Here is a 23858-nt window from a genome sequence, read left to right as displayed (position 1 = left end):
TGTAACAGCTTAGTAAACTACTTTGGTTTTATGCTCATAGTGACTTTGCTTGTGCTGAGTCCAAATGGCTAAACAAGCAGTACTGGGAAATATTCTTGATCAAAGAATTACATTTTACTTATAAAAATCATCAATTGTATGCTTTTTTCAAAATAACATAAACAGAAAAGTAAAACACGACTAGCTGAACAGAAAACCAGCTTTCTCCCCTATTTGCAAGACAAACCAGACATACCTTCTGAATATCTGTTATATCCGTTAGCTTTATAACTTTATTTCTTTTAGATGAGCCGGATTTGGAGCTTTCAAAGCACAAGTAACTGAAGACAAGGAAAGAAAATACTCATATTGATACAGTATTCTAAAACAAAGCTCTCAATATCCCTCCTGTCACTTCTGAAGTCTGAAATCTCACAGGTTAAAATCAGCTTAAAAAAAAGGGGTGGGTGGGAGGACACAATATGCAATTCAATTATGGCATCTAATTTAGAGCAAGCATTTGTAAATTCTAGCAACTGGCTAATGTATCTGAAAGCCCAGAACATACAGTATGCGCACACACACAAAAAAATCATGTATTTATATTACTGCACAGAACGGTTAAACCTGACAAGTGTTTTAAAGACACAGGAAGCACGTATATCCTTAAACAATTGAAATACCAAATCTCGACAGGCTTATAAAGCTTTTACCATCCTAAAAGAAGATTAATGGAAAACACTGTGTTAGTTTCATGTTATTGTGATGCAGACAAAAGCTCAGATTTCTAAACGTTGGTGAGTGCTCTCCATCACTAGGTGACATTGCATACAGATGAGCTTTACTTCCATTCATTACACTCCGAAGGAATGTCAGTGCAAGACCCAAACAGTAGTGACTACAGTTATTCACTCTTGGGAGGCTGGGGGGTAAGTAAGGATTACAAAACAAAAAAAAAATCAGGTACTAGTTTTGAAACCAAGGCTTGAATTTCTATTTTCTTTTTGTTGCACGTTGTTTCAAGGAATCTATACATTCAATTTGCTTTAAAAAAAGAAACAGAGTATTTGCCAAATAACCATTGATCACAACTCTCCAAATACACTTAACTTTTAGGATTCTTTTTTAATATGTTATCCACATCAAGAACTGCAGCTACTAACAACTGACTATGTAGAGCTACTCTCCATTCCTATGCAAGCCTTTCCAAAGCAAAATCACACTTGTTAAGTGTTACCACTCCCCAGATTCAGCTCTCCCTCTTCTATGGTGCTTTCTTGAGGTTTTAAAGCACCATGAAAAGGTGTTTTTGTTTCAAAACATTGTTGAAGGATTACTTTTAGATTCAAATTTTTTAACATCTGGTGATTTCCCTCTTAAGAAATGTGTGGAGTGCCATGACTCACTTTTCCGTCACATAAAGAACTCCATTCCTGATGTAGTCTGTCGGCATCTTCCTATCTCTGTTAATCAAGCAACAGCGCCAGCCATTTTCACACACTGAAAAAGTCATAACAAGAAATCAAACTCTAAGACAGATAGGCATTACCCCCAACAGTTTCCTTATAAAATAGCAAGAACACTTAAAATTGAAATTTAGATACCTAAAACTAGAAGTGTTTACAAAGAAAAGCCTAAATGAAGTGTTGTTAGACATCTGTTTTAACACTGGTTTTAAAAAAATCCCAAAACAAAAACTACCCACACAATTATTACAACTATTCCCTTTTACTTCCATTTGTGTTACCAAACTTGACTCTTCCATCTGCATTCCCACAAAAGGCACACCTGGCTGTGTGTTCTTTCAAAGAACAGCAAGGATGTGGAACACAAGAGACTGTCTCCGAGCAAGTCTTTTGAATCAAAAGCTTATACCTGTACATTGCACCGAAAGGGAATCCAACTTTAACCTATCCTGTGCTTTTTCAGAAACTACTCTGCTAACGTAGTCTTCCTGTTGCGTAATACCTGCCAAAGGACGCTCATTTTCCGACAGGTTAAAAACTTCATGGAAATTCCCCCTCTTTGTGGTATGAAAACGACTTGTGTCTTCATCTTTGCTTATTCCAGTCGGGGTGCTTGAGCCCACATAACTTCTGGATGCTGCTGTTTGAAGCTGCAGAAAAATAAACGCAATTCCAAAATTTGAACAGCAACATTTAAGGTGCGCTCTTAAAAATAACTTGGCTAACTGTTCTTCCTAAAAAAATCTGTAATGCAACAATTTTCATTAACTACTTCAATACAGTTAACTTTGGACTATTGCACTATACTATTACTATAGCACAAAGCTCTCAAGTGCTATGTGAAGATCACCTTTCCAAGTGCTGCGCTTTGACGGATGCCCTTTGCAGGGGTGAAAGCACATGGTACTAAATGCACCTATCTTAAAATACCACTTTTCTACAGTAAAGGGTATATCTAATTAGATACAGCTAAGTCACTGCCCACAGCTCCAATTAATATACTAGTGGGACTACTAACAGTTAATATATTATCAGTAGTTGGCTTGTCTTTAAGAGACAGACCAAACACAAAATATTATTGCACAAAATAAGATTAGAAAGAAAAAAAGAGCAAACAAAGAAAAAGCCACACAAAACTGCATATGCACATTATGAATACAAATGCTGAAATTGAAAGAAAGTTTTCCACGCTACGAACCATACCTTTTCATGCCCTGACAGCTAGCAGGAAAAGAAACAAACAACACAAATGTGACAGTGACAAAAGAAAAAAAGTGAAGTCTATTTAACAGTATAATACATAGAATAAAACATGAACTGAGTGACACTACAAGATCTTGCTCACAAATAAAGAGACTACACACAATGAATGCAATTAGAAAAAAAGAAGAGTTATCAGTGGTTAGAGCACACCAGTTCAATTTATTCAGGTTGTGTTAGAGCCATTGATCTTTGCTTCACTTTGAAGTTGCACTAAATTTTGAGAGTGTTGACACGTGAAATAAAATCAGAATGGTTGTCAGCATCCTTTGCGGGGGGGCGAGGTTGAATGGAGTTCTCAAAACCAAAGTACTTTAGTAAAATCTACTTTTAAACAGAGCTCCTGAACCACTGGAGACTGCCCTAGCAAAGCAGCCTTGCTTCTGGAAGGATGACAGGCAGTTTCTTTTGGAAAGCTTGTCTGCATTTTTCATTTTGGTGGGGCACCACACAATTCCAAAGCCTAGCTTTTGTCTTCGCAGCATTAACAGCTCCGTTCTTAGCCCTACCATACACATGCAGTTAAACAACTGGCAAACTGACAACATGCAAGCTCAGGACTAAGCCCTTCTTCTGTAAAGGCCCAATGCTGTTGCAGGCCAACCAGCCTCCGCTGCTTTTTTCTTTGCACATAAGTTGGCAGCACTCGACACTTCGCGGGATTTAGTGCTAACAAAAGAAATCCAAAGCAAACGAAAAAATGCACACTGCAATTGCTGAATAGAAACCAGACTGACAAAACAGGCACAGCAGAGGGTATTTACCATCCAGCTTTTAGGGTAACTGTAATACAACGATGCCTCGGGGGAAAAGAATAAAGAAAGTTGACATGGAAAGCAAATGGTTGATGATAACCGTACTATTGCTTCAGTTACTGCCCCTCTGCACTGCCCTTAGCAATGATTGAACCCCTGGAACCAAGGAAAATAATAGCTTCTCCAACAATTTGTATGCAAGTAAAGATCAGATAAATTCTTTGAAGGCTTTCTTGGACAAGTTATTTGGCTCTACATGCACGTAACCAGGCAAAGCTCCATGGCTCAAACCATGGAAAAGGTCATGGCAAGAGGTCTAATGCTTTTTGCACTGGAATGAGGATTATTCCTGCTCTCTGCTACACTGCTTCCTACCTACCCGTTATATAAAAAGACTAAACAAAGGTGTTTAAACTTCAGCATGACATCCCATCCGGTGGCTGAAGATGTAAGAAAGTTCTGCCCTTACTTCTAGTCCTTCCTAACACAGCCAAATGTTTCCTCTACCCTTAAAACAAGCAGCTAATTTATCCATAACCACCCAGGCTTGAGACAATTTATGGTCGATTACTAAAAGAAAAGCATTGCATCCAATTTTGACAGGCCTTAAATCTAACTGGAAGTGATTGGATTTGTAATGCTGGAAGAGTCCTGACTATCTAAAAACGTCATCAGCAACCTGGAGGCAGGAATACCTGGAGGTATTCCTTTTCACTTGATCTGTCATCAGCTTTTGACATACAACCTTTACCCATCAGATACTGTTGTCAGGATTGTTCTCTAAGGACACAGGGTCAGAGTGGTGGTACAGGTAATGAATATTGCATTCTGTTCAGGTTTACAGTGTCTTGTATGCTCTTTAATGATAAGAAGCCAAAGCAAATGCACATACGATGGCACTACATGCTTCTGGGCTCTGCCTTTTCTATGAAAAACTTATTTGTTTTTTACGTTTTTGTAAAAAAATAATCTATTTTTTATACCACAAGGTTCCCAGAAATCTCTCAAGGGGTAAGAAAGTTTGTCTAAAATTATTGAGACGAAGCTAATGTTTTCAAAGACATCTGGAAACAGATAATGCAGTCCTGCACATCTGTTCCAGGCAGACAAGCCAAGCCTGGCAAGTCAGACACAGTAGTACTAAAACCCTGGTCTACTTGTCAAAATTTAAGCCATAAGGAAAAGCCAGAAGGGATAATTACTCTCTAAGTTTATGGATTCAAGTTCAGCAACTCAGAGCCTCTCCACCTCTAAGGCAGATTAGAGAAACCCAGCAAGAAGCCACCACAACCACCACGGTATGTGAATGGTAACCTGTAAGCTCGAGAGGCACAGAAACTTTAAGCCCATCTTCTGCAAGCAAGAGAAATACAAGCTATGGATGGCTCTGTCCAAGTGCTCATTCACCTCTCCTCCCTTGGAAAACAGGAGCAAATGACTCACTTTCTGTCAGAGACTCTCTCTTCTACCTCCTTCTGAAATACTCAGATGATGCTGCAGTTATTTTACCACGAACTGCTCCATCACCCCCAGAAAACCACATTTCTTCTTCTTCTTCTTCACAGCTTAACAACCAAGGGTTCATGTGTTTATCCCTTTTACTCTCCAGTTGTGTACCAAGGCTGAATTACTGCTGAGTGCTGCACATTTTAGTCAGGGAGCTTATGACAGTACTCAGGTACTCCATGAATGCAATGAAATATTATGATAAGAGTCATGAAGCAAATCCTAAAAGGGGATTAGACTGAAGTTTTATTACAACTATTATTCTTTTTAAACTAATAAACATTAACAAATTCAGGGATATGGGAAAGCATGATTTGCTTTTCAGTTATCATGTCAGACCCCAAAACAATTTGCAAAGATGCACCAAACACAACGCTTAAAGATTTAACCATGAGATTTTAGCAAAAGAAAAATTTACTGTTGGAGTACCAACACGGTGAAAAGTCATTTATCAGCACTATGTTAAAAGGTCATCTAATACAAACAACCATAAGACATAATGCCTAAATCTGTAAACTACTTTATTACCTCTGTTAATGCTTATCCCACTAGTAAGCTGCATATTACACTCAAGCCTTTTTTTATTTATTTTTTTTTAACTAACTGTTCTTCAATCTATACAAGCAGCTGAATTTCCACTGAAAAAGAATGTCTAAGAACAGAGAAGGGGAATATAAAAAGAAAAAAAATTGACAATAGAATCACACAGAATGTATGTTACAGAAATTTATATGAATATGGATGGTGTTATTTTTTTGCATTTAGCTTCATACAATTTCCAGTATATATCTCCCTCTCTCTCTATACACATTTAGATAATAGATTCCTTTCTTACAAGAAACAGAATCCATATAAAACCTTGGTGAAAATAATAATAAAAAAAAAGAACTAACATTGACTGTTAGGATTTAATTAACCTTCCTTTTAATCCTTTTAATGTGCTCTAGTCACTGGGGAAAAGGGAAAGGAAGAAAGGGATCTGATTTTCAGATGTTGGGAACAGAGGGACAAAAAGATTTATTACCCTTACCCGTCTTGACACTGTAGCATTAGATCTTTCTTTGAGCTGAGGATCTGTTGGGAGACTTGTCCAGATGATATAAGGAGTATCATACTTAGCTCTTAGTCTGGGGCATCGTTTGAAGATAAAATCAATAAGGAAAAACTTGATTCCAGCATAGAGTCCTGAAAAAAATGTCACTTTAGTAGGCATGTTGAAGGGGCATTAAGAACATCACTGTTTTGATCATGTTTTAACAAGTTCATGAATAAAACCAAATTCTGTATTTTCAGTCATAGTGCTAAACCATTTTCTTGGTTTTAATATTTTGATTCTTCTTCCAAAAGCAGGAATTTATCTTTCTTTTCCTCTGTGGCCCAGATTTCTTTCCTCTCCATCCCCAGTTCTTTTAAACCACTTATGTAGCTTCTTATTATGCAGAAGAACATTAAAATAATGCAAACATACATTCCTTATTACCAGAAGCATTCTGAAAACATGATATACTTCCAAAACAGAAAATATGCCAGAGCATTCAACTCTGCAGCTCCTTGCAAGAATTTAAATGGCAACAGAGGGCTCTCACGTACTACATTAAACTCTATCTTCCAGTCCAGTACCTCCTCTTATCTTATACAAGATATTTGCTTGCATACTGCTAGATTAAAAAGGGCTTGAAATATGCTCTCCAAACTTTACTGAGTGCTATCCAGATCTCTCTCTAAAAGTCAGGGTAAAAAAATAATTCCTTGCACATCTAATTCAATTGCCACGTCAAGCAAACCTACGTTTATGTTCAAGCTAACACAGTTTGAAGTTCAGTGCCACAAAAAGTAATACTCATTGTCATCATGCCATTAATTTAAAAAATAAGAGAATTCTTGGTTCACATGATGTGGCTTCATATCTGAGAGAAAAGACGGTCTTGTGCTGCAGTGAAAACACTCTTTTTCCAATTCTCAGTTGAAAGTTTAAGTATCTGCAACTTCCCCCACAGTAATCTGTTCATTTTATCCAGCCTATCCTCCAAGTTTTACAAGTAGTCCCATTAACCCTTTCATTTTTTTCCAACCCTGTCATCTTTGTGCCTTCTACCTGACCCCACATATTTAATTTGCAGGGAAAAAATTTGAGAGAAAAAAACCCAAAATATAGGACTTCCTGGAAGCCTTATTATAGCTGACAGTCTGGAGACCTCTGCTAATAGCTCATCATAAACCTCCCCTCTTCAAGGAGCAAATGCATTATCCAGTCTTTTTCTATTATATTATGCATCCAGAGATGGTTTTCAAAATGCACATGACAAATGATGCCAAGCACAATGAAAATACTTTAAAAACCTGCATTATTTATTAATGCAGGGTTTTCTTTCTTAAATGCTAAAATTCTCCCTCTAAAGATGACATTAAGTTTTAACGCATTAAGTCTAGACTGTAACAGGTCAATTATTTATGGCTTTTACCCATTGCAAGCCCAATAATCCTGTAGGGCAAAAAGCAGGATGCAATAAAAGCTGCCCATAGAGTAATGTAGAGCTTCTGTGTTATTTCTGGCTGGACCCACATGAACAAGCTGGAAACAAAAAAAAGAAACAAAATTTTATTACTAGGGTTCCAGACATTGGTCAAGTCTTGTTTTATGAGGGGAAGAAAAAACAAAAAAAAAAAAAAAAAAAAAAGACTCAGGTCAGATAACTTACTTTTTAATTTTTTCCAGTATGTCTGCCATCTTGCCAAAAAGGTTCTGCATAAGAAGCAAGAGAATTAAAACCAAGTCCTGCATTATTTTGCTTTTTTTGTCCACATAATAGAAACCAGAGTTATCTCACTCTGTTAGTAATAAGCAATTCCCAGGTTTTTTTTAACTAATTTTTAGCCATATATGTACTTCACAATTGAGTAAATACAGAACAGAACAGCAATATTCAATGACTTCCTTCTCACTTAACACCTTGTTCTGTAACTTACGATTGATTGTTAGAAGCTATTTCACCCCGCTGTCACAACTGGAAAGTGTTTACATCCGTGCAAATATTTTTAATTATGCTGTCAATCTAAGAGTTAAGAGATTCTGTTAGTAGGTAACAAAATGGGAAGTTTCTTCACACATTTTGAGCACTGAAATCTCAGGAAGTGGTTACTGAGTTCATCAGATGTTGGACTGTTAGCTTCTTTAGAAACATACCACCAGCAGGTGTTTATGATATACCCTTCGAGTTACTAGATTCCACATAATTCCAACAACTGTTGACACAAACAGCTCAGAACTAAGAGGGTTACTCAGCCATCTTCTCTAACTGATTCTTGCTGTCACAGCACCTGTAAACTTCATCTTTCCAACAAATTTCCAGAAGTGCTCATATAAACATATGCACCACCACCACCAGAAGGAAGGAGATGAGCGTACCCAGTTGGGAAGAGAAAGGTAAGCTACTTTCAGCAGCAACACATCATTAGACATGGCACAAGGCTGCAGTTCCATCAAACTGGCAGAGCTGGGAGAAAACCTTCCCTCACCCTCTCCCACACAAGCAGCAGATTTCAGGACCATGGGGGGGGGCGGTGTTTAAACAGACTATTTCAGAGATGCTGTACAAACTGTTGAATTAACACAGCTAAACAGACAGTTGAAGGAATAGGGTCTCTTACACCAGTTTTGCCACTAGCAGATTTGGGATATACACCCATACTCCAGTACACTGGTAAGATTTGCCACCTGATCTACATTATCAGAAGCTCATTTGCATATATTAGGGGAAAAACTGTCAGAAGCTTCTTCTGTTCCCCTTCAGACCTCAGAGCCGTGACTGAAGAACCTCGATCAGTTCTCTGAAGCATTGTGCCATTCCAGCAGCTCCAGGCATCTCACTGAGATCTCTGTTGCTCATAAGTAAAGATCCCTATGCAAGGAAAGTATTGCTTGTTTAAGTGTTTGTTTCCACATGCTGCGTAACAAAGTACTTTGACCACTTGGACTATGAAGCTCCTTGTTCTAAGGAAGCAGCCGAGAGGTCCAAGAGCAGCACAGTACCTGCGCCTTCTGAGCCACGTCTAGAACAAGCTGAAACTTTTCAGACACCGTCAGGTCCTCTTTTGGGGGTTCCTTGGGCGAGAAAGAGACAATCCATTAATTTTCAGCACAGCTAAAACTGAAATTTTACAAAATTCCTCATGACAATATGATCCCTCAACTTTCTTGGCAGTAGTCCTCTCACTTTAAATAGTCTCTAAATTTGCCAAGTTGCTCCCTTGTTTAGGATCTACTGTTTGCGTCTTTCATTGCTGGTTATCTTCAGTTATCAATGCTTTTCCTCCATAGTATATGCAAACACAGTAATATGAGGCTGTGAAAGACAGAGTAAGTCTTTGAAGCAGCATGGTTACAATGGCTTTCAGTCTATGACCACACATTTAAATTGACCTACTTCTGGTATAGCACAGAAATGTGGTTTTGTTTCGTTTCTTTCTTCTTTTCTTTTTTTCACGTTTTACATCTATAACTTTATTTATTTAAATAGATTTTTGGTCTTTTAAGAATAACAAAATTATCCTGGAAGCAAGGCCTCACTAAGTCTTAGTAAAAAGTATGAAATTCAAAGAAATCCATCTTACATTAATACCTAAAATATACTTCCTGCTTAAAGCAGGATATGCGAATATTTATTTCAAAAATTTTACAGAGAAAACAGAATGCAAGGCTTCTTGAAGATCCCACAGGATCTAACTTGTCCCAAGCTAGCATATTAACATTTATTCCAGAAATGTCATTCAAATTTGGAATATTTTATGGTGAAACACTCAAACCTAGATTTCTAAATTTAAAGAGAAAGAAAAAAAGCTGTAGTGTCCTTATTTGCACCTCATTCTTCTTTCCTTTTACAGCAACCCACATAAACCCAGAGGAAGGTTTTGAAGGTGCAACTTTTAACATCGGTGTACAGGTCAAACCAAAGACCTACCATGGGTTCAGAAACTTCAGGCACAATGCTCCACTGTATTCTCCAACCCCTAGAAGTTATGGAAATAGTTAAAGAGAGCAAGTACTTCTTCTCCACCTGCCAACATGGATTATTTGTAAGAGGTTACAAAGCAGTTTTCTGCAAAGAGCATTTATGGCTTGAGAAAAAAAAATAAAAATCCCCAAATCAACAAAGAACCCACAAACTAACATAAGTGGCCAACCACATGCAGCTTTAAAGGTATATACATCAAAAAAAATTATATTAGCTCAGTAGATACTACACAGAATCACTGCTTGTAGGTTTTACAGCAAAAGTGAACTGTGTGTACAGAGTAAATAATTAGGAATATTTTTTCTTGTCTTTTACGTGAACAAAATTATATCAACTTATTCTGGAGCCTATACACTACTGGTAATTTTCAAATAGAGTGACAGTAAGTATTAATTAAGAAATCAGAAAATTATTTTAAAATATGCACATTAAGATCCTCCCCCCCATTTTAAGAGGAAAACACCATCAAGCATTTTTAAAAGATCCTCTCAGTAGTGAAAATGTACTTTTTAAAAAAAAAAAAAAAGAAAGTCTTTATTTTTAATTGAGACCGAATACACAAATGGAAGATACTTTGGATAAAGTATGCCAAGGGCCACTGAAAAAGGCAAAACTGCAATTTTAGGCCTAGGTGAAAATTCTCTGCAGGGAAAACCAGCAGGTTTAAGGTGATGTTCTCCAACTACTCTAAATACTGCAGAATATTTTTATTTTAGAATTTTAAAGTGTTGAAGGATTCCTCTGAGAACATGCAGCATCATTTATGATGACCCAAGTCACAGGAAAAGAAGATAATTCCTTAGAATAGTCAAAAATTATATAAATTGAACAACAAAATTAAGGATATTGGAGTTTGAATTTCACTTTGTTAAACTTAACTCACAACGTTAGAAAAGGTAACAGTTTATAACTCAGTGCAAAAATAATAAAACATCTTTCAAGCAAAGCATTACAAGAGAATAATCTAGTATTTAAGTAAATACCTGGCTATGAGGTAATTTAGGGACAACCTCAAAATTGCTAAAAATAAGAACATAGGAATGGCCCAGCCATGCCATACAGCATTCATGTAAATCTGCAGATTAAGAAGACAAAAAAAAAAAAAAAAGAGAGATGCGGATTACAAAGTGGGGTACAGTGAGTTGTGTGAAATACTGCTTCCCACTGTACTGTTGGGTTCAGAATCACACAACTCAGACCATAAAAGTTAATAAATTTTAGCCACCCCGTGACAGACAATAGCAGTGCATTCATGAATGTAAAGTTGAAACTCTAAAACTGAACCTAATCTCCAGAGATGACAAATAGTGCTCAGCTCCTTGAGAGAATGAATATTTCCAACACTGCAATTACGTGAAGGTATAGGAAAAAAATAGTAAACCTTAAAGTTTGTGAATCTGCTACAAGACCATGATATGGTCTGACCTCACCTAGATCAGCTGAAGCAATCGTATAGTAGAAGAGTTATAACAATTAGCCCCTTGCAGGGGGCTATTTGATTTGAATTAAAGTGCAGCATAACCCCTACTCAGATATGGCAGTTTCAATGAATTTCAGTAAATAACAAATTTAAAAAGTTCTTACTGCTACTCCTGGAGGAATAGGGTAACTTACAATAAAGGCAATAGCAGAAGTGTAGATAGAATACCAGTCTGATAAGGCAGAAAGATTCTTCACAAAATTAGTAACTGGTTTGGCACCTCTCTCTAAACAGAAGTGGAGAAAAAATACAACTGTTAGAATTAGCTGGCAGTGGTTAAATTGCTTGTAAATGACAAACAATCAAACTGGAAAATTAATAGGAATATTCAAGACATGTAAAGATGAAAAGGCTTATCCAAATTAAGAAAAATGAAACCCATCAATGTAACTGAGCAACTAGTTAAGTAACACATTTCCAAAAAACTAAAGTGTTATTCAAGACAAAGGTTATGTCTATACTCTGAAGTGTAGACAAAAATAATCGATACTCCCTACAAGGGCACCCTGGCTGCTGACAGCAGGCTGTTCTGAGCCCTGTTCACACTACCCTGAAGACCTCTGCACAGGTCAGTTCATCCCACTGTAAAACAAGGTGAATTAGCCTGACTGCACTCCAAGCCACTGAGGAACATCTTGCTGCTACTTGACCAAGCTAGATCTCTCTTGGCTAGGTTTCTGCAGGATTCTATCCATTGGTAGCATTTTGCTGCTTACTCTTCTTAAGCCAAGAGACACAGGACCTTGCTGCCTGAAGAAGTTTGTCTCCCACCTCTGCAGACCTTTGCTCTCGCAGTCACTACACTGGAGACAAACCTGTCACTCCCATGCACAGATGCCCACAGTAGCCAGCCACGACAAGAGGAGCTCTTCCTCCTCTCCCTAAAAAGACTTGTCCTTTACCGTTCCTATTCCTCTAAGCTCTTTTACCACTTGGGCAAACTAGCTAGGGGGGCACAAGCAAACAGGAGGGGGCTGCTGCAGGAAGACCTTTGCTCTCTCTGTTGGAACGCATGGGTTTCACCTTCCCTGATGAGAAGAGGGACGACTCCTCTTGCACAGGGGGCCCCAGAAGCACCCTTGTTTGCGGTACAGCTCACAACTTTCAACAGCTTTCCTCAAGAGAGGAAAGCGACTTGCTGTTCTAGTTTGTTTGGCTTGAAATTCAGCTATCCTTGATACATTCCCTAGAGGAAGTAATTAAACAACTAGGACTGGATTTCCTTGAGCGTCAGCAGCACAACCAAAGCAGCGGATGAAGTAAGCAGAAAGGCATGCTTGAGGCACTGGAGGAGGTCATGGACTCGAGCACTGCTCCACCATCCTACACCAAACCTGCAGGGAAGGTCAACACCTGGAAACTGCTGGCAACAACAAGGGTCTTGAGAACAACCAAGGGTCTTGAGAGCTCTGGGTGATTGTCAGGCACCCCCGGACAACAGGGATCTACATTTTGTGGCTCACCGAGTAGAAGTTAAGAACCACTCAAAATGTAAGCTTAATACTGTATTTTAAAGCTATTGTGAAGGCAATGCATGTCCACCATGGACAACAGGTCAGAAGTATTCTCCCAAATGAAACTAGAATGAATAACAGTACGAGAATAAGGTGAACAAAACTGACCTCACATGGAGATTACAGACCCTTATTTCAGCTTCCCCTTCCCCTCAAAATAATTTAACAATTTGGAGGACAAATCAGCGTTTTGTTTTGTTTTTTTCAGGCTAGCAATTCTTTGCTGCACAGAACTTTTGGAGGGCTTCATTACTTTGTTTAACCTGCCATCTTGCACATTCCACCTTCCGAAATAATTTATCAGCTATCCAAGAAAAAGAAATGCAAGACACACTCGGGGTATGCATCATCCTTCTTTGAAAGCGTAAGCTAACAGACTAGCAAGCAAACAACAAGCAGCTCAGGCATAAGTATGTGAACACTGTTACTTTTACCACTGGACAAATACACTGTTCTCATTCATTACATGTTTACACATTTTAATTACCATTACATTTTTAGTTCAGAGATACCCTCTGTAATTCAAGATCAACAGCAAGTTCCTACCACTGCTCCTCTAAGTTACTTTGCACTCCAAACACTAAGTCAGGATTTCAGAATCATTTCTGCTTATGAAATGGCAGAAGTATTTCAAAACACTGTATTTTAAAATGCAGCAATCCTCCCAATAGGGTTACTAAGAACTATTTTGACTTCCAGAAAGTAAAATACTGCTTAGTACTTACTTAATCTTCTCATATTTTCAGTCAACCTGCAAAATAATGGATAAAAACAACTTGTTAAATAGGCAAGTAGCGCACAGTTGTGTACATTTGGTCCCTGAAATACTGCTCGCAGTTATAAATTAGATGTTTGTGCATAAAGTTCCATTCTTGCCTGTTATGAAATGTGTTTCTAGTAATTAATACAGCCTACCTTGCATCAGACCAAAAGTTGAAAGGTAAAAGCTCTCCAGCCTAACTAAGACTTTGTGCACAGTTTTCACGAGGCATATGACAGAACCTGGTAAATAAGGTAACTCTTATTCTACCTCAGACAGCAGATAAACTTCAAATTTCATGTTTTGACCAAAGCATTCACAAACCTTTTGAGATGGTTCCATACTTTCAGTTTTATTACTTGTTATGCAAACACTTGCTCAAACCATGTAAAAGCTTGTAAAAAAAAGGAAAGAGAAAAAGAAGCAACTTGTAAAGAAGCCAACAATTTCTCACAAACACATTGGAGGTTTACCTTCTAGCACTAAGTGGCTCTTCTGTTTCCACTGTATTCTCTTCTGGCTGAAATCTGAAGTCCTCAACATACTCCCCAAATTTATCACAAAACCACTTCTGGAGTCTCGAACAGACTGTGTGACTACGCTTATCTATAAAAAAGAAGCACTAAGTATCAGGATATTACTAGAAGACATCTTCATACAAAGAGTGCCTCTGTTCCCGCGCACTGTGCTTTGTTGGGAAGCAGGCTTTGTACACCTCTCCTGTCCTTCACCAACGCTCTTCATGGAAACTCACGATGCAGTTTGCTTCTGCCATTGCACAGAAACCCTGACTGCACTAAGCTGGTAAAATAAGACTAGAGGTGACTCCTACTTTGCACTAAATACAGCACATGGAAGCAACTTACAACAGAAGTACAGAGATTACTTAAACATCCTAACAAAAGAGAATTTTTAACAAACGCTGTAAAAACATTTGCTGGTTAAGAGGTTCCTGTAAACAAAAGACTGATGTAAATCTCAGCGTTCCTATTGTGTTGAAGGGTCACCTCGAGAAAAGCAAGTGTAAAGCAAAACACTCTTGAGCAGAGAGCAGGACCACCATCTTGCACCCACATGAATTTGACAGGAAAGGGAGGTGGAAACTTAAGCAAGATTCTGCAAGAGGCATTTTTACTACCACTTTCCAACCATTTATAGGCTGTAAAAAGTGATACTCTGTGTGTGTGTACCTAACATGCGCTTTTTTTCCTAAAGCCAGGCTGCAGAAATTATGCTGTATATGCCACTGTCTATATATGGAATCCATAGTCATAATACTGCCTGGAAAGTATTATTACGTGGCAAAGTAATAAAGCAATGTACACTTTCTGTACATCAGTTTCAGTGGAAAAATAAGATAAATATATGAGTAAATGGAAATAATATAAAGGTAAAAGCAGGCAGACGAGAACAAAACAATCACATTTTCCTTTATCTGTAATTCAGGAAATCACTGTCTAGAAGGAATAGACAGACTGCTCTTTGGAAGGTAGGCCAATACAGCAATGTCACAAAGAGGAGACTGGTCACAACTATTCCAGGACCAAACTCAGTATATAAAATTAAAATATGATTAGCAGAGGCATGAAAGATTAATCAGCCAACTACAGCAGCCAAAATGATGCTTTTAAGCATATGAGAAAAAGCAACAAGTGCTCAGAAAACAGAATCGAACTATTTATTAATGACAGTGATATCTAGAAAAACAAGGAATTTAGTGACAGTTTACAGCTGAGACAACGCTTACATCTGAAAATAAAAAATAAAAAAAATGAAATAGCTTACTACATACTAATACTTCAGACAGTACTGAGAAAGAACTATTGAGCATACAAGACAGAAAAAAATGGCAGGTTGTAGAAATAGAAAGTATTGACATTATGGGAGTACAGGAGGAGCAACTTCAAATTTAGTCCTCACATTAAAAGCCTAAGTGGTTGTCTCAATCAAGAGGCGTGGGGAAGAAAGCTTAAATGTACTGAAAGGTTGAGAGTCTGCCTGTTGCCTTAGTTCTTTCAGAAATCACTATATTATTAAATTCATAATAAGCATCAGCTTGAGAAATGTAGGCAACGGTGGAGGTGTCCAAAAAATGAGTAACTCTTAAGCTTAAAAGATCTTTTGCAGTTGAGAACAAAATAGAACATCTTTTCTATGTGCTACACCTGTTTTCTGGTAAGTCAAATATCAGCAAGGCATGTAAGAATGATGAAGTCAGGCAACAGGTTTCATTACATTCCTAGAGGCTTTACAATAGAAAATAAATTATTTGCTCAGGTGGGCAAGGTCAACTACAAAAAGTAAATGCAGAATCATGTACAGAGAGGTAAGAAGCTGCTCAAATGGTCTTTTACATTTGGCTTCTTCAGAAGCCTGCTTAAGGACCAGCAAGGTTTTATCTTCTAAGGATCAAAAGAAAGGGGTGAAAAAAATCCAACTGAATCAAATTACTAGTAGACATCTGACCAAAATTACCTGTTCCGTTGGCTTGTGTCTGTGGCTTTGCAGGTTGCTGAGCTGCAGGCACCTCTTCCGTCCTACAAAGAAAATGGAAATGATGTGAAATGCTACAGATGAAGTTTTCCCTTTTAGGTAAAGAGAGCACCAGAACCTCCATGGTTTCCATAGCTGAGATAATACAACCACAACAAGAGAAAAATCAAACTTATATCCATTTGCAAGATTCAAAATATCCATTGCACATTGCACTTAGGATCCAGGGAAATACCATCCACTGGAAGGAGAGGTGTGGTTTAGCCATTTCCAGTCACTGACAGCTCAATTTCATTTTATAACTACTACATAATTTAGTAACAAATGCGTTGCTTTACTTATGCCTTTGCCTTGTATATTCGTTGCAATGCCTGCCAGGAAAACTCTTCAGAGCCCCAACTTTTCCCACAGTAATAAATGAAAAGGGATTCCACACTGCATATTGATAACCACAGTACTAGAACAAAATCACAGTTTAATGCATGAACCTTGAATTCCGCCATCATTACAAGAGTCAAACACCACTCGTCTTCACAATGAGAGGAACAGGTGTCAAGAATTATTTAAAACGTTATGTTGTACACTCTTGAAATGCACAGATACCAACCAATTTTAAAAATATATTTTTAAAAACTTGCAAAACTTAAATAAAGGTCTGAAAAACTGAAACAAAAATGTTCTAAAAAAAAATGGCAAATAGTAGGCATCCTTGGTCTTGTCTTTCAAAACGAGTGAAGAATAATATCAGCACCCATTAAAAGTGATCAGATTTTGGAAAACACTAATGCTTTTGCCATTCTGCACATGTGCAAGGCTTCAAACTACATTTGCACTATCCACAGCCTCCAACTGCCAACCAGCCTTGAAAATACTTCAGGGTTCAGTCCAAAATTCTTCAGCCATCCATGTAGATGTCCTATAGAAAGGTTTCTCTAATGAAGCAGCAGCTTTGACAACATAACACCAGCTGCAGCAAGGTTTACTTGACAGGGATTTGTATTATTGAAAAGATTACTGCTTGAAACAAAAATGTGTCGATCGTGCGATTTCATTATAATTTCATTATTATAGAGGGGGAACATAACCCCCATTTTTAAGAAGGGTAAAAAGGAAGACCCAGGGAACTAGAGGCCGGTCAGTCTCACCTCCATGCCTGGCAAGACTATGGAGCAGACCCTCCTGGAGACTATGCTCAGGCACATGGAAAATAAGGAGGTGATTGGTGACAGTCAACACGGCTTCACTAGGGGCAAATCGTGCCTGACAAACCTGGTGACCTTCTGTGATGGGGTTACAGCATTGGTGGATAAGGGAAGGGCAACTGATGTCATCTACCTGGACTTGTGCAAGGCATTTGACACTGTCCCGCACGACATCCTTGTCTCTAAATTGGAGAGATGTGGATTCGATGGATGGAGCACTCGGTGGATAAGGAATTGGCTGGATGGTCGCACTCAAAGAGTTGTGGTCAACGGCTCAATGTCCAAGTGGAGAACGGTGATGAGTGGTGTTCCTCAGGGGTCGGTACTGGGACCGGCACTGTTCAACATCTTTGTCGGCAACATGGACAATGGGATCGAGTGCACCCTCAGCAAGTTTGCTGACGACACCAAGCTGTGTGGTGTGGTCGACATGCTGGAGGGAAAGGATGCCATCCAGAGGGACCTTGACAGGCTGGAGAGGTGGGCCCATGCGAACCGCATGAAGTTCAACAAGGCCAAGTGCAAGGTCCTGCATGTGGGTCGGCGCAATCCCAAGCACGACTATAGGCTGGGCGAGGAATGGATTGAAAACAGCCCAGAGGAGAAGGACTTGGGGGTATTGACTGATGAGAAGCTCAACATGAGCCGGCAGTGTGCGCTTGCAGCCCAGAAAGCCAACCGTGTCCTGGGCTGCATCAAAAGAGGCGGGACCAGCAGGTCGAGGGAGGTGATCCTGCCCCTCTACTCCGCTCTGGTGAGACCCCACCTGGAGTTCTGCGTCCAGCTCTGGGGTCCTCAGTACAGGAGAGACATGGAGCTGTTGGAGAGAGTCCAGAGGAGGGCCACAAAGCTGATCAGAGGGCTGGAGCACCTCTCCTATGAGGACAGGCTGAGAGAGTTGGGATTGTTCAGCCTGGAGAAGAGAAGGCTCCGGGGAGATCTAATTGCGGCTTACCAGTACCTGAAGGGGGCCTACAGGAAAGATGGTGAGGGACTGTTTATCAGGGAGTGTAGTGACAGGACAAGGGGTAATGGGTTTAAGCTGAAGGAGGGTCGATTTAGATTAGGTGTTAGAAAGAAATTCTTTACTGTTAGAGTGCTGAGGCACTGGAACAAGTTGCCCAGAGAGGTTGTGGACACCCCCTCCCTGGAAGTGTTTAAGACCAGGTTGGATGGGGCTTTGGGCAACCTGGTCTAGTGGAGGGTGTCCCTGCTCATGGCAGGGGGGTTGGAACTAGATGATCTTTGAGGTCCCTTCCAACCCAAACCATTCTATGATTCTATGATTATCACTCATTTATCAGACAAGATAGGTGCATTCAAACGTTCCCATCTTTTGCTCCTCAGGAAGGGAACCATGTGGGATGCTGGTCAGCAAACGGAGAGCGGGAAGAGGGATTCCACTGCACCGGACAGACTGCAGCCATACAGGTGGAAACACAGTTCTCTCTCTTGCTGTTCCTCTGGAAAGTGCACCAGGGAAAGATACTGCTGTACTGTCTGCATGTGGAAAAGGCCATTACTAATGCGTGGTGTCTTAACATCAGCATATATCAATGAGTATGATGAGGAAACTAAAGAACTAATTATCTCCCTTCCTAAGCACTCCCCATATTTAATGAACTTTCCATATCCTTGTTCATTTTGAAAAGGAACATTTAGAAATAATTTACTGATTTATAAATTATGACTGGACAGCTATCAGTGTGCAGTAGCTGAATTCAGTGGTTTCTGCTTTTAAAGCCACTTGTTTTCACACCTCTTCAGGACTCTTCCACAGGGCTTCTGTATTTGCAGCAACTCTTCTTTTCAAAAGCCACTTGAAATTCCACCAGTTTGTTTTTCTAGCTAAACTTTAACTTTGGTTTCTGTGCATTTTCCTCAGTTTCTATACAAATCACATGTTCCCCACCTAAAAGCCTCCTCCTCTCCATACTTTCCCCCACACCCTTGCATCTCCTCTATTTCCAGCTCTGTCTCTCTAGAATACAGACAGCAATTAATGATCAAATTTACACAAAATATTATACAGCGGTGTCTTGTTTTTCTCTCTCAGCACATCAGACGGTTATACCATACAGGTGGGCATTTTTATCTGCCATCTGTCACTGCCACCATGTTTCATCAAAGCTGAAGACACATTTAGGTAGAAAGGATTTAGTCATTCACAAGCAGGTTCACACAGGCAGCAGCCAGTTACTCAACCCACTCCAGTCATGCAAAGGCACTGGGGTGGGGGGGTGTCACACCTGAATGGCTCCAGTGACAGAGCCAAGATGGGATCCCACCACTGCCAGCTGTCAGAGCCTTCAGGCTGGGTCTTCCTTTGACATGCTGGGATACATTTTCAGAAGCAGCACAACATCATTACTCTCCATGTTTCTTGGGGAAAAAAATAATAAAAATCTCCTCAGGAAGGAGTTCTGGATAGCAGCCTCACTGGGCTCCATCAGGAGTACATGATCGTTTGGCTTTGGCCCTTCTTGGTGCTTTTTTGTTCTGGTTGTTTTTTCGGCAATGTCTTACTTGCCATCTGCCTGCTACTCCTTCCCTGTGAAGAACCTGACCTTTACGAATCATCAGGTTAATGACAGCTCATTACTGCACCTGTGAATCAGTTTATAATTAGCCACTTAAGACAGATTTGGGCCAGGAAGCTCAGAATTCATTGTTTAGGCTTGCACACCCACTGGGAAGCTCAATCCCAAAACCAGGTCATGTTGAACCTGCCAGTACATCAAGACCACTGACAGAAGGGAGGAATTATCTTTCCTACAGTTTCTGAACCACTCTTCATGCCAGAGATCAGTTAAAAGGCTGGAAAACATAAATGGTCCCCCAGAACAGCACAAAAGGCTGTTTCTGTGAGGGCTTCCTAACTGCAGCCTGCACCAAAGAACACAAGCTGCATGAATTCCTCTGTGACCACCTAGAAAAAGGGTGTGATTGGTAATGCTAACAGATCCCCATCCTGATGCTAGGTCATGTTTAGATACCTAGAGATTACACCCATTTAAAAGCACAAGCTGATTAAAACAGGTAAGAGCAATGATAACCAATGGAGAAGACAAACACAAATGTGCCCTTTTTTTTTTTCAATATGCTGAAGTCAGGGAAGCATGAATGTTAGCTGTTCATGATCAGCACACGTGTAACATTCAAAACTGACAAGCATACACTGATGCAGCATCCACTCAATGCGTTATTTTTGTAGCTGCAAGTATGACACAAAAGGGAGCCTTGACGCTGAAGGCCATATATCTCTAAATAAACATTTTTTTTTGTTTTGTGCATATTTGGCCTCGAACACAATTGCGAGTTGAGGCGTATGTGAATCAACAGACTCCTCCAAAAAACTGCGTGAAGACTGGACTTGCTGCACGCAATAGTTCCGGTCGCCACTGGGATGTTCTCAGTCACATTAAAAGCAATTTTCCTACGGGCTAACTCTAAGTTCACAAGCAACCCATCATCATTCTTTCAACCATGTTGTAGAAGCCAGTCAAAGCTGTTACATCTTTCTTACTGCTCAAAGCAACATGAACGTCTTTGCACCTCCATCAAAAGCACCTTCCAGCCTCAGAAATGCAAAAATAAGCACAGAGGAAGTATTTTCACAGCCCAGTTTAAAACCACATCATTCAAGTATACGTGGCTTCTTAACCTGAGAAGCTGTCACAAAACTGAGTTAAATCATTTTCATATGTTTTGCATGTCCTTCTCATTAAAATACTCCAAACACTTCAGAAGCCTTTGCCTTTCTCACCCACATTTTACATGGCTAGTGTCCTAAATTTGTAGTTTCAGAAACAAAAGGTTTCCAAAGAAATGTCATGAACCCAAAGTTGTACAAATGTTCATTTAAAAAGAAATTCTTGACAGGAGCTATTTTACAAGCAGCCTGTCACCAAATGTACTAAGTTAAAAACGAAGACATGCAGAAGTACTGCCAATCGAGTGTGTCAGCAACCACATACGTATGTCAGCAAGCTCAGCGTAGTGCGGCAGCCAGGTGAGAAACTTTTGATGCAGGCCTCAGGTTCTTGCTACCTGTCCAGAGTCCCAGCCTGACAGGGATCCTTCCAGGAGGGAATGTTTCTAGCCTCCACAGCAATCTCAAGCTGAGGCATCTTCTCAACAGACAAAGTCAGCCATGCTCAAAACATCGCATGTGTGGAAGATGACGTCATTTAACAAGAGGCCAAGAAGAGTTAACCAAGATAAGTGGCACAGAAGGAATAGTGACTTAGGCAGAAGCATTGTTCATTTGCTCCTCTTAAAAATAGCTCACAATGATGCTAATAAAAAGGTTTGCATAAGCCACAGCTTGTTGGTAGGTGGTGTTACAAAACTTTTTTTTTGTTAATTTTTTTTTCTGTGTGATGGAGCTATCTCACAATTTGTAGAATAAGGCAGCAACAGCCCACAATTTACACTAAACAAGCATTGCTCACACAGACTATTCCAAATTTTTTATACATTATTCCACTACTAAAATGTCATAAGCTTCAGCTGTCGTAGCAAGTGGTGGGATGTCCTGAAGTGTGTCTATGGAAAACTTCAGCCACCATGTTTCTGAATACTCAGACATACAATGAACACCATGACAAACAAAACCACTAAAGATCCTCCTCTTCCACTCCTCCCTGTGCACAACTCAATGAAAGAAGTTCATGTTCTTCACTAAAAAAATAGTATTTTAAAATCTAGATTGTTAGCTCATTGTTTTCTTCTTGCTGAACATTTTGCAGCATGTATTTATAGAGCTACATGTACTGATCTACCTCACAAACACTTTTGAATACTGTAACTACTAAAATAATTTCTTCCTTCTTACACCACAGCATCATTTTCATTAGTACTTCACTTCTGTAAGCAAAAAAAGAGTACATGCAAACATGTATATATACATATCTACTTAAAGATTATATGAAAAATTAGCTAGCTGAGAGGCAGGGCAAATTTGGTTTTGTTGACATAAGCAGAGACAATGTTCTGCAGTAACTTTGTTTAATAAAATTAAGTTTCCATCAGGTGTAAATTTGGCTTATTACATATTTGACTGTCAGACAACACTTTGCCTGTAGTCCTAATAAAAGTATTTTAAACAGCGGAGTGCAAAAAGATAAAAAACAGTGAAAAAGAATTTCACACAACAGAGCACAAGTTAAGGAAAAACCGTAGGCAACCCGCTTCTTCTGCGTAGAAACTGAGAAAATCTTCAAAGTCTGTTTTTGTGGTCATCTTATGTATACCTGCCTGTCCCAAAAAGGTTGGAATATTAGCAAGACTAGTTAGAAAAAGACTCGGATAAAGGGGATAAGTGGCTGAATGTAATCCCCAAGTGCAATACCAAAGCTAACAGGGCTAGTGTAATCCCTAGGATATCTAAATGGGAATACAGCATTGAAGCAGACAGGTCATGCTGCCTTAATTTAGCAACAGCACGCCTGCTACAGATTTGCTGTTGTCCACAATCCAACAAGAGACAGATGTTGACAGTAATACTGATAAACAAAGACCTTCAAACTCTTTTTTCTATAAAACGTATACTCACAAGTCACAGTGGGCCATATCAGACCCCAGGCCATTCTCATTACTCTGCTATAGGGCAGGATGGTGGGTAGCTTCCTGCAGAGGAAGGTGGTTCCTCATCCTTCTCTAGGAGTCCCAGCAATGATAGGATCACTCTCCCCCTTCTCTGGAGCATGACCTAAAGTGCAGGCATACCTGCTCTCAGAAGGAAGTCTTAAGGCCTACACCAGTGTTAACAGTATAACCTGTACTGTGCTCAAAGACAAGCATGTGGAAATTGCATCTCAAATGACTTCTTCAAGTCAGCAAGTCAGAGACAGAAGGTATCCTCAAGCGTCAGCTTTATCTAAAAATAGCAGAAAACAATACTCATTGCTCTGTACTGCTGTTATGGAGCTCACAGGTACTCTCAGCATGGGGATGGGTCCAAGTTTGTCCTCTTCCACTGTCCTCAGTAGCCCACTCAACCAGGCAACATCAGTCTAGACACAAAATGGAAGTTACATGTGCATACAGCCAGGCCAACCAGCATAGGCAATAAAAATGCACTCCTACTTCCCAGCTAAGAGCAACTTTAGAATGTCACCAGACAAAAACCTAGATCAGAGCTGTCCAGATCACCTTCCCAGTGCATGGTCACGGGGCTGGCTTGGGAACCAGACTCCTCCACAAGGACCTCATAGAGCTCCTTCCAAGCAAACCTGGCAGCTCAGGTCAAGACTGCATGTGGACCCACCTTGCAGGGAACCAGTGATTTTGGAAAACCATCAGAGCAAAACACCAGCCAAAAAAAACCCCCACTGTACTGAGTTCTGAGGATAAGAGTGAAGGCCTAATTTATCTTCTACAGAAAGCCTTGGTGAACCCACACTTTGAAGAATGGCATCTGAACTACG

The 23858-nt window shown here is 39.6% G+C and overlaps 1 protein-coding gene across 1 annotated transcript in view; it reads right to left on the bottom strand.

Annotated features, from left to right (window-relative positions):
* GRAMD4 (GRAM domain containing 4) overlaps positions 1-23858 on the bottom strand; it is an 85449-nt gene that overhangs the window by 7452 nt on the left and 54139 nt on the right. The window contains exons 5-17 of the mRNA XM_054825857.1: positions 16208-16269; positions 14206-14338; positions 13698-13723; positions 11593-11684; positions 10962-11053; positions 9925-9973; positions 8997-9068; positions 7666-7709; positions 7429-7538; positions 5997-6151; positions 1948-2095; positions 1386-1479; positions 236-320 (exon numbers count right to left, since the gene is read on the bottom strand). Of these exons, the coding sequence (XP_054681832.1) occupies positions 236-320; positions 1386-1479; positions 1948-2095; positions 5997-6151; positions 7429-7538; positions 7666-7709; positions 8997-9068; positions 9925-9973; positions 10962-11053; positions 11593-11684; positions 13698-13723; positions 14206-14338; positions 16208-16269 (1162 nt within the window). The remainder of the gene's footprint in view (positions 1-235; positions 321-1385; positions 1480-1947; positions 2096-5996; positions 6152-7428; positions 7539-7665; positions 7710-8996; positions 9069-9924; positions 9974-10961; positions 11054-11592; positions 11685-13697; positions 13724-14205; positions 14339-16207; positions 16270-23858) is intronic.

The sequence above is a fragment of the Grus americana genome, chromosome 1, assembly GCF_028858705.1.
Source record: "Grus americana isolate bGruAme1 chromosome 1, bGruAme1.mat, whole genome shotgun sequence".
In the NCBI taxonomy this organism is placed as follows: domain Eukaryota; kingdom Metazoa; phylum Chordata; class Aves; order Gruiformes; family Gruidae; genus Grus; species Grus americana.
The sequence above is the reverse complement of the archived record's forward strand: the minus strand, read 5'-3'. Positions and strand labels throughout refer to the sequence as shown.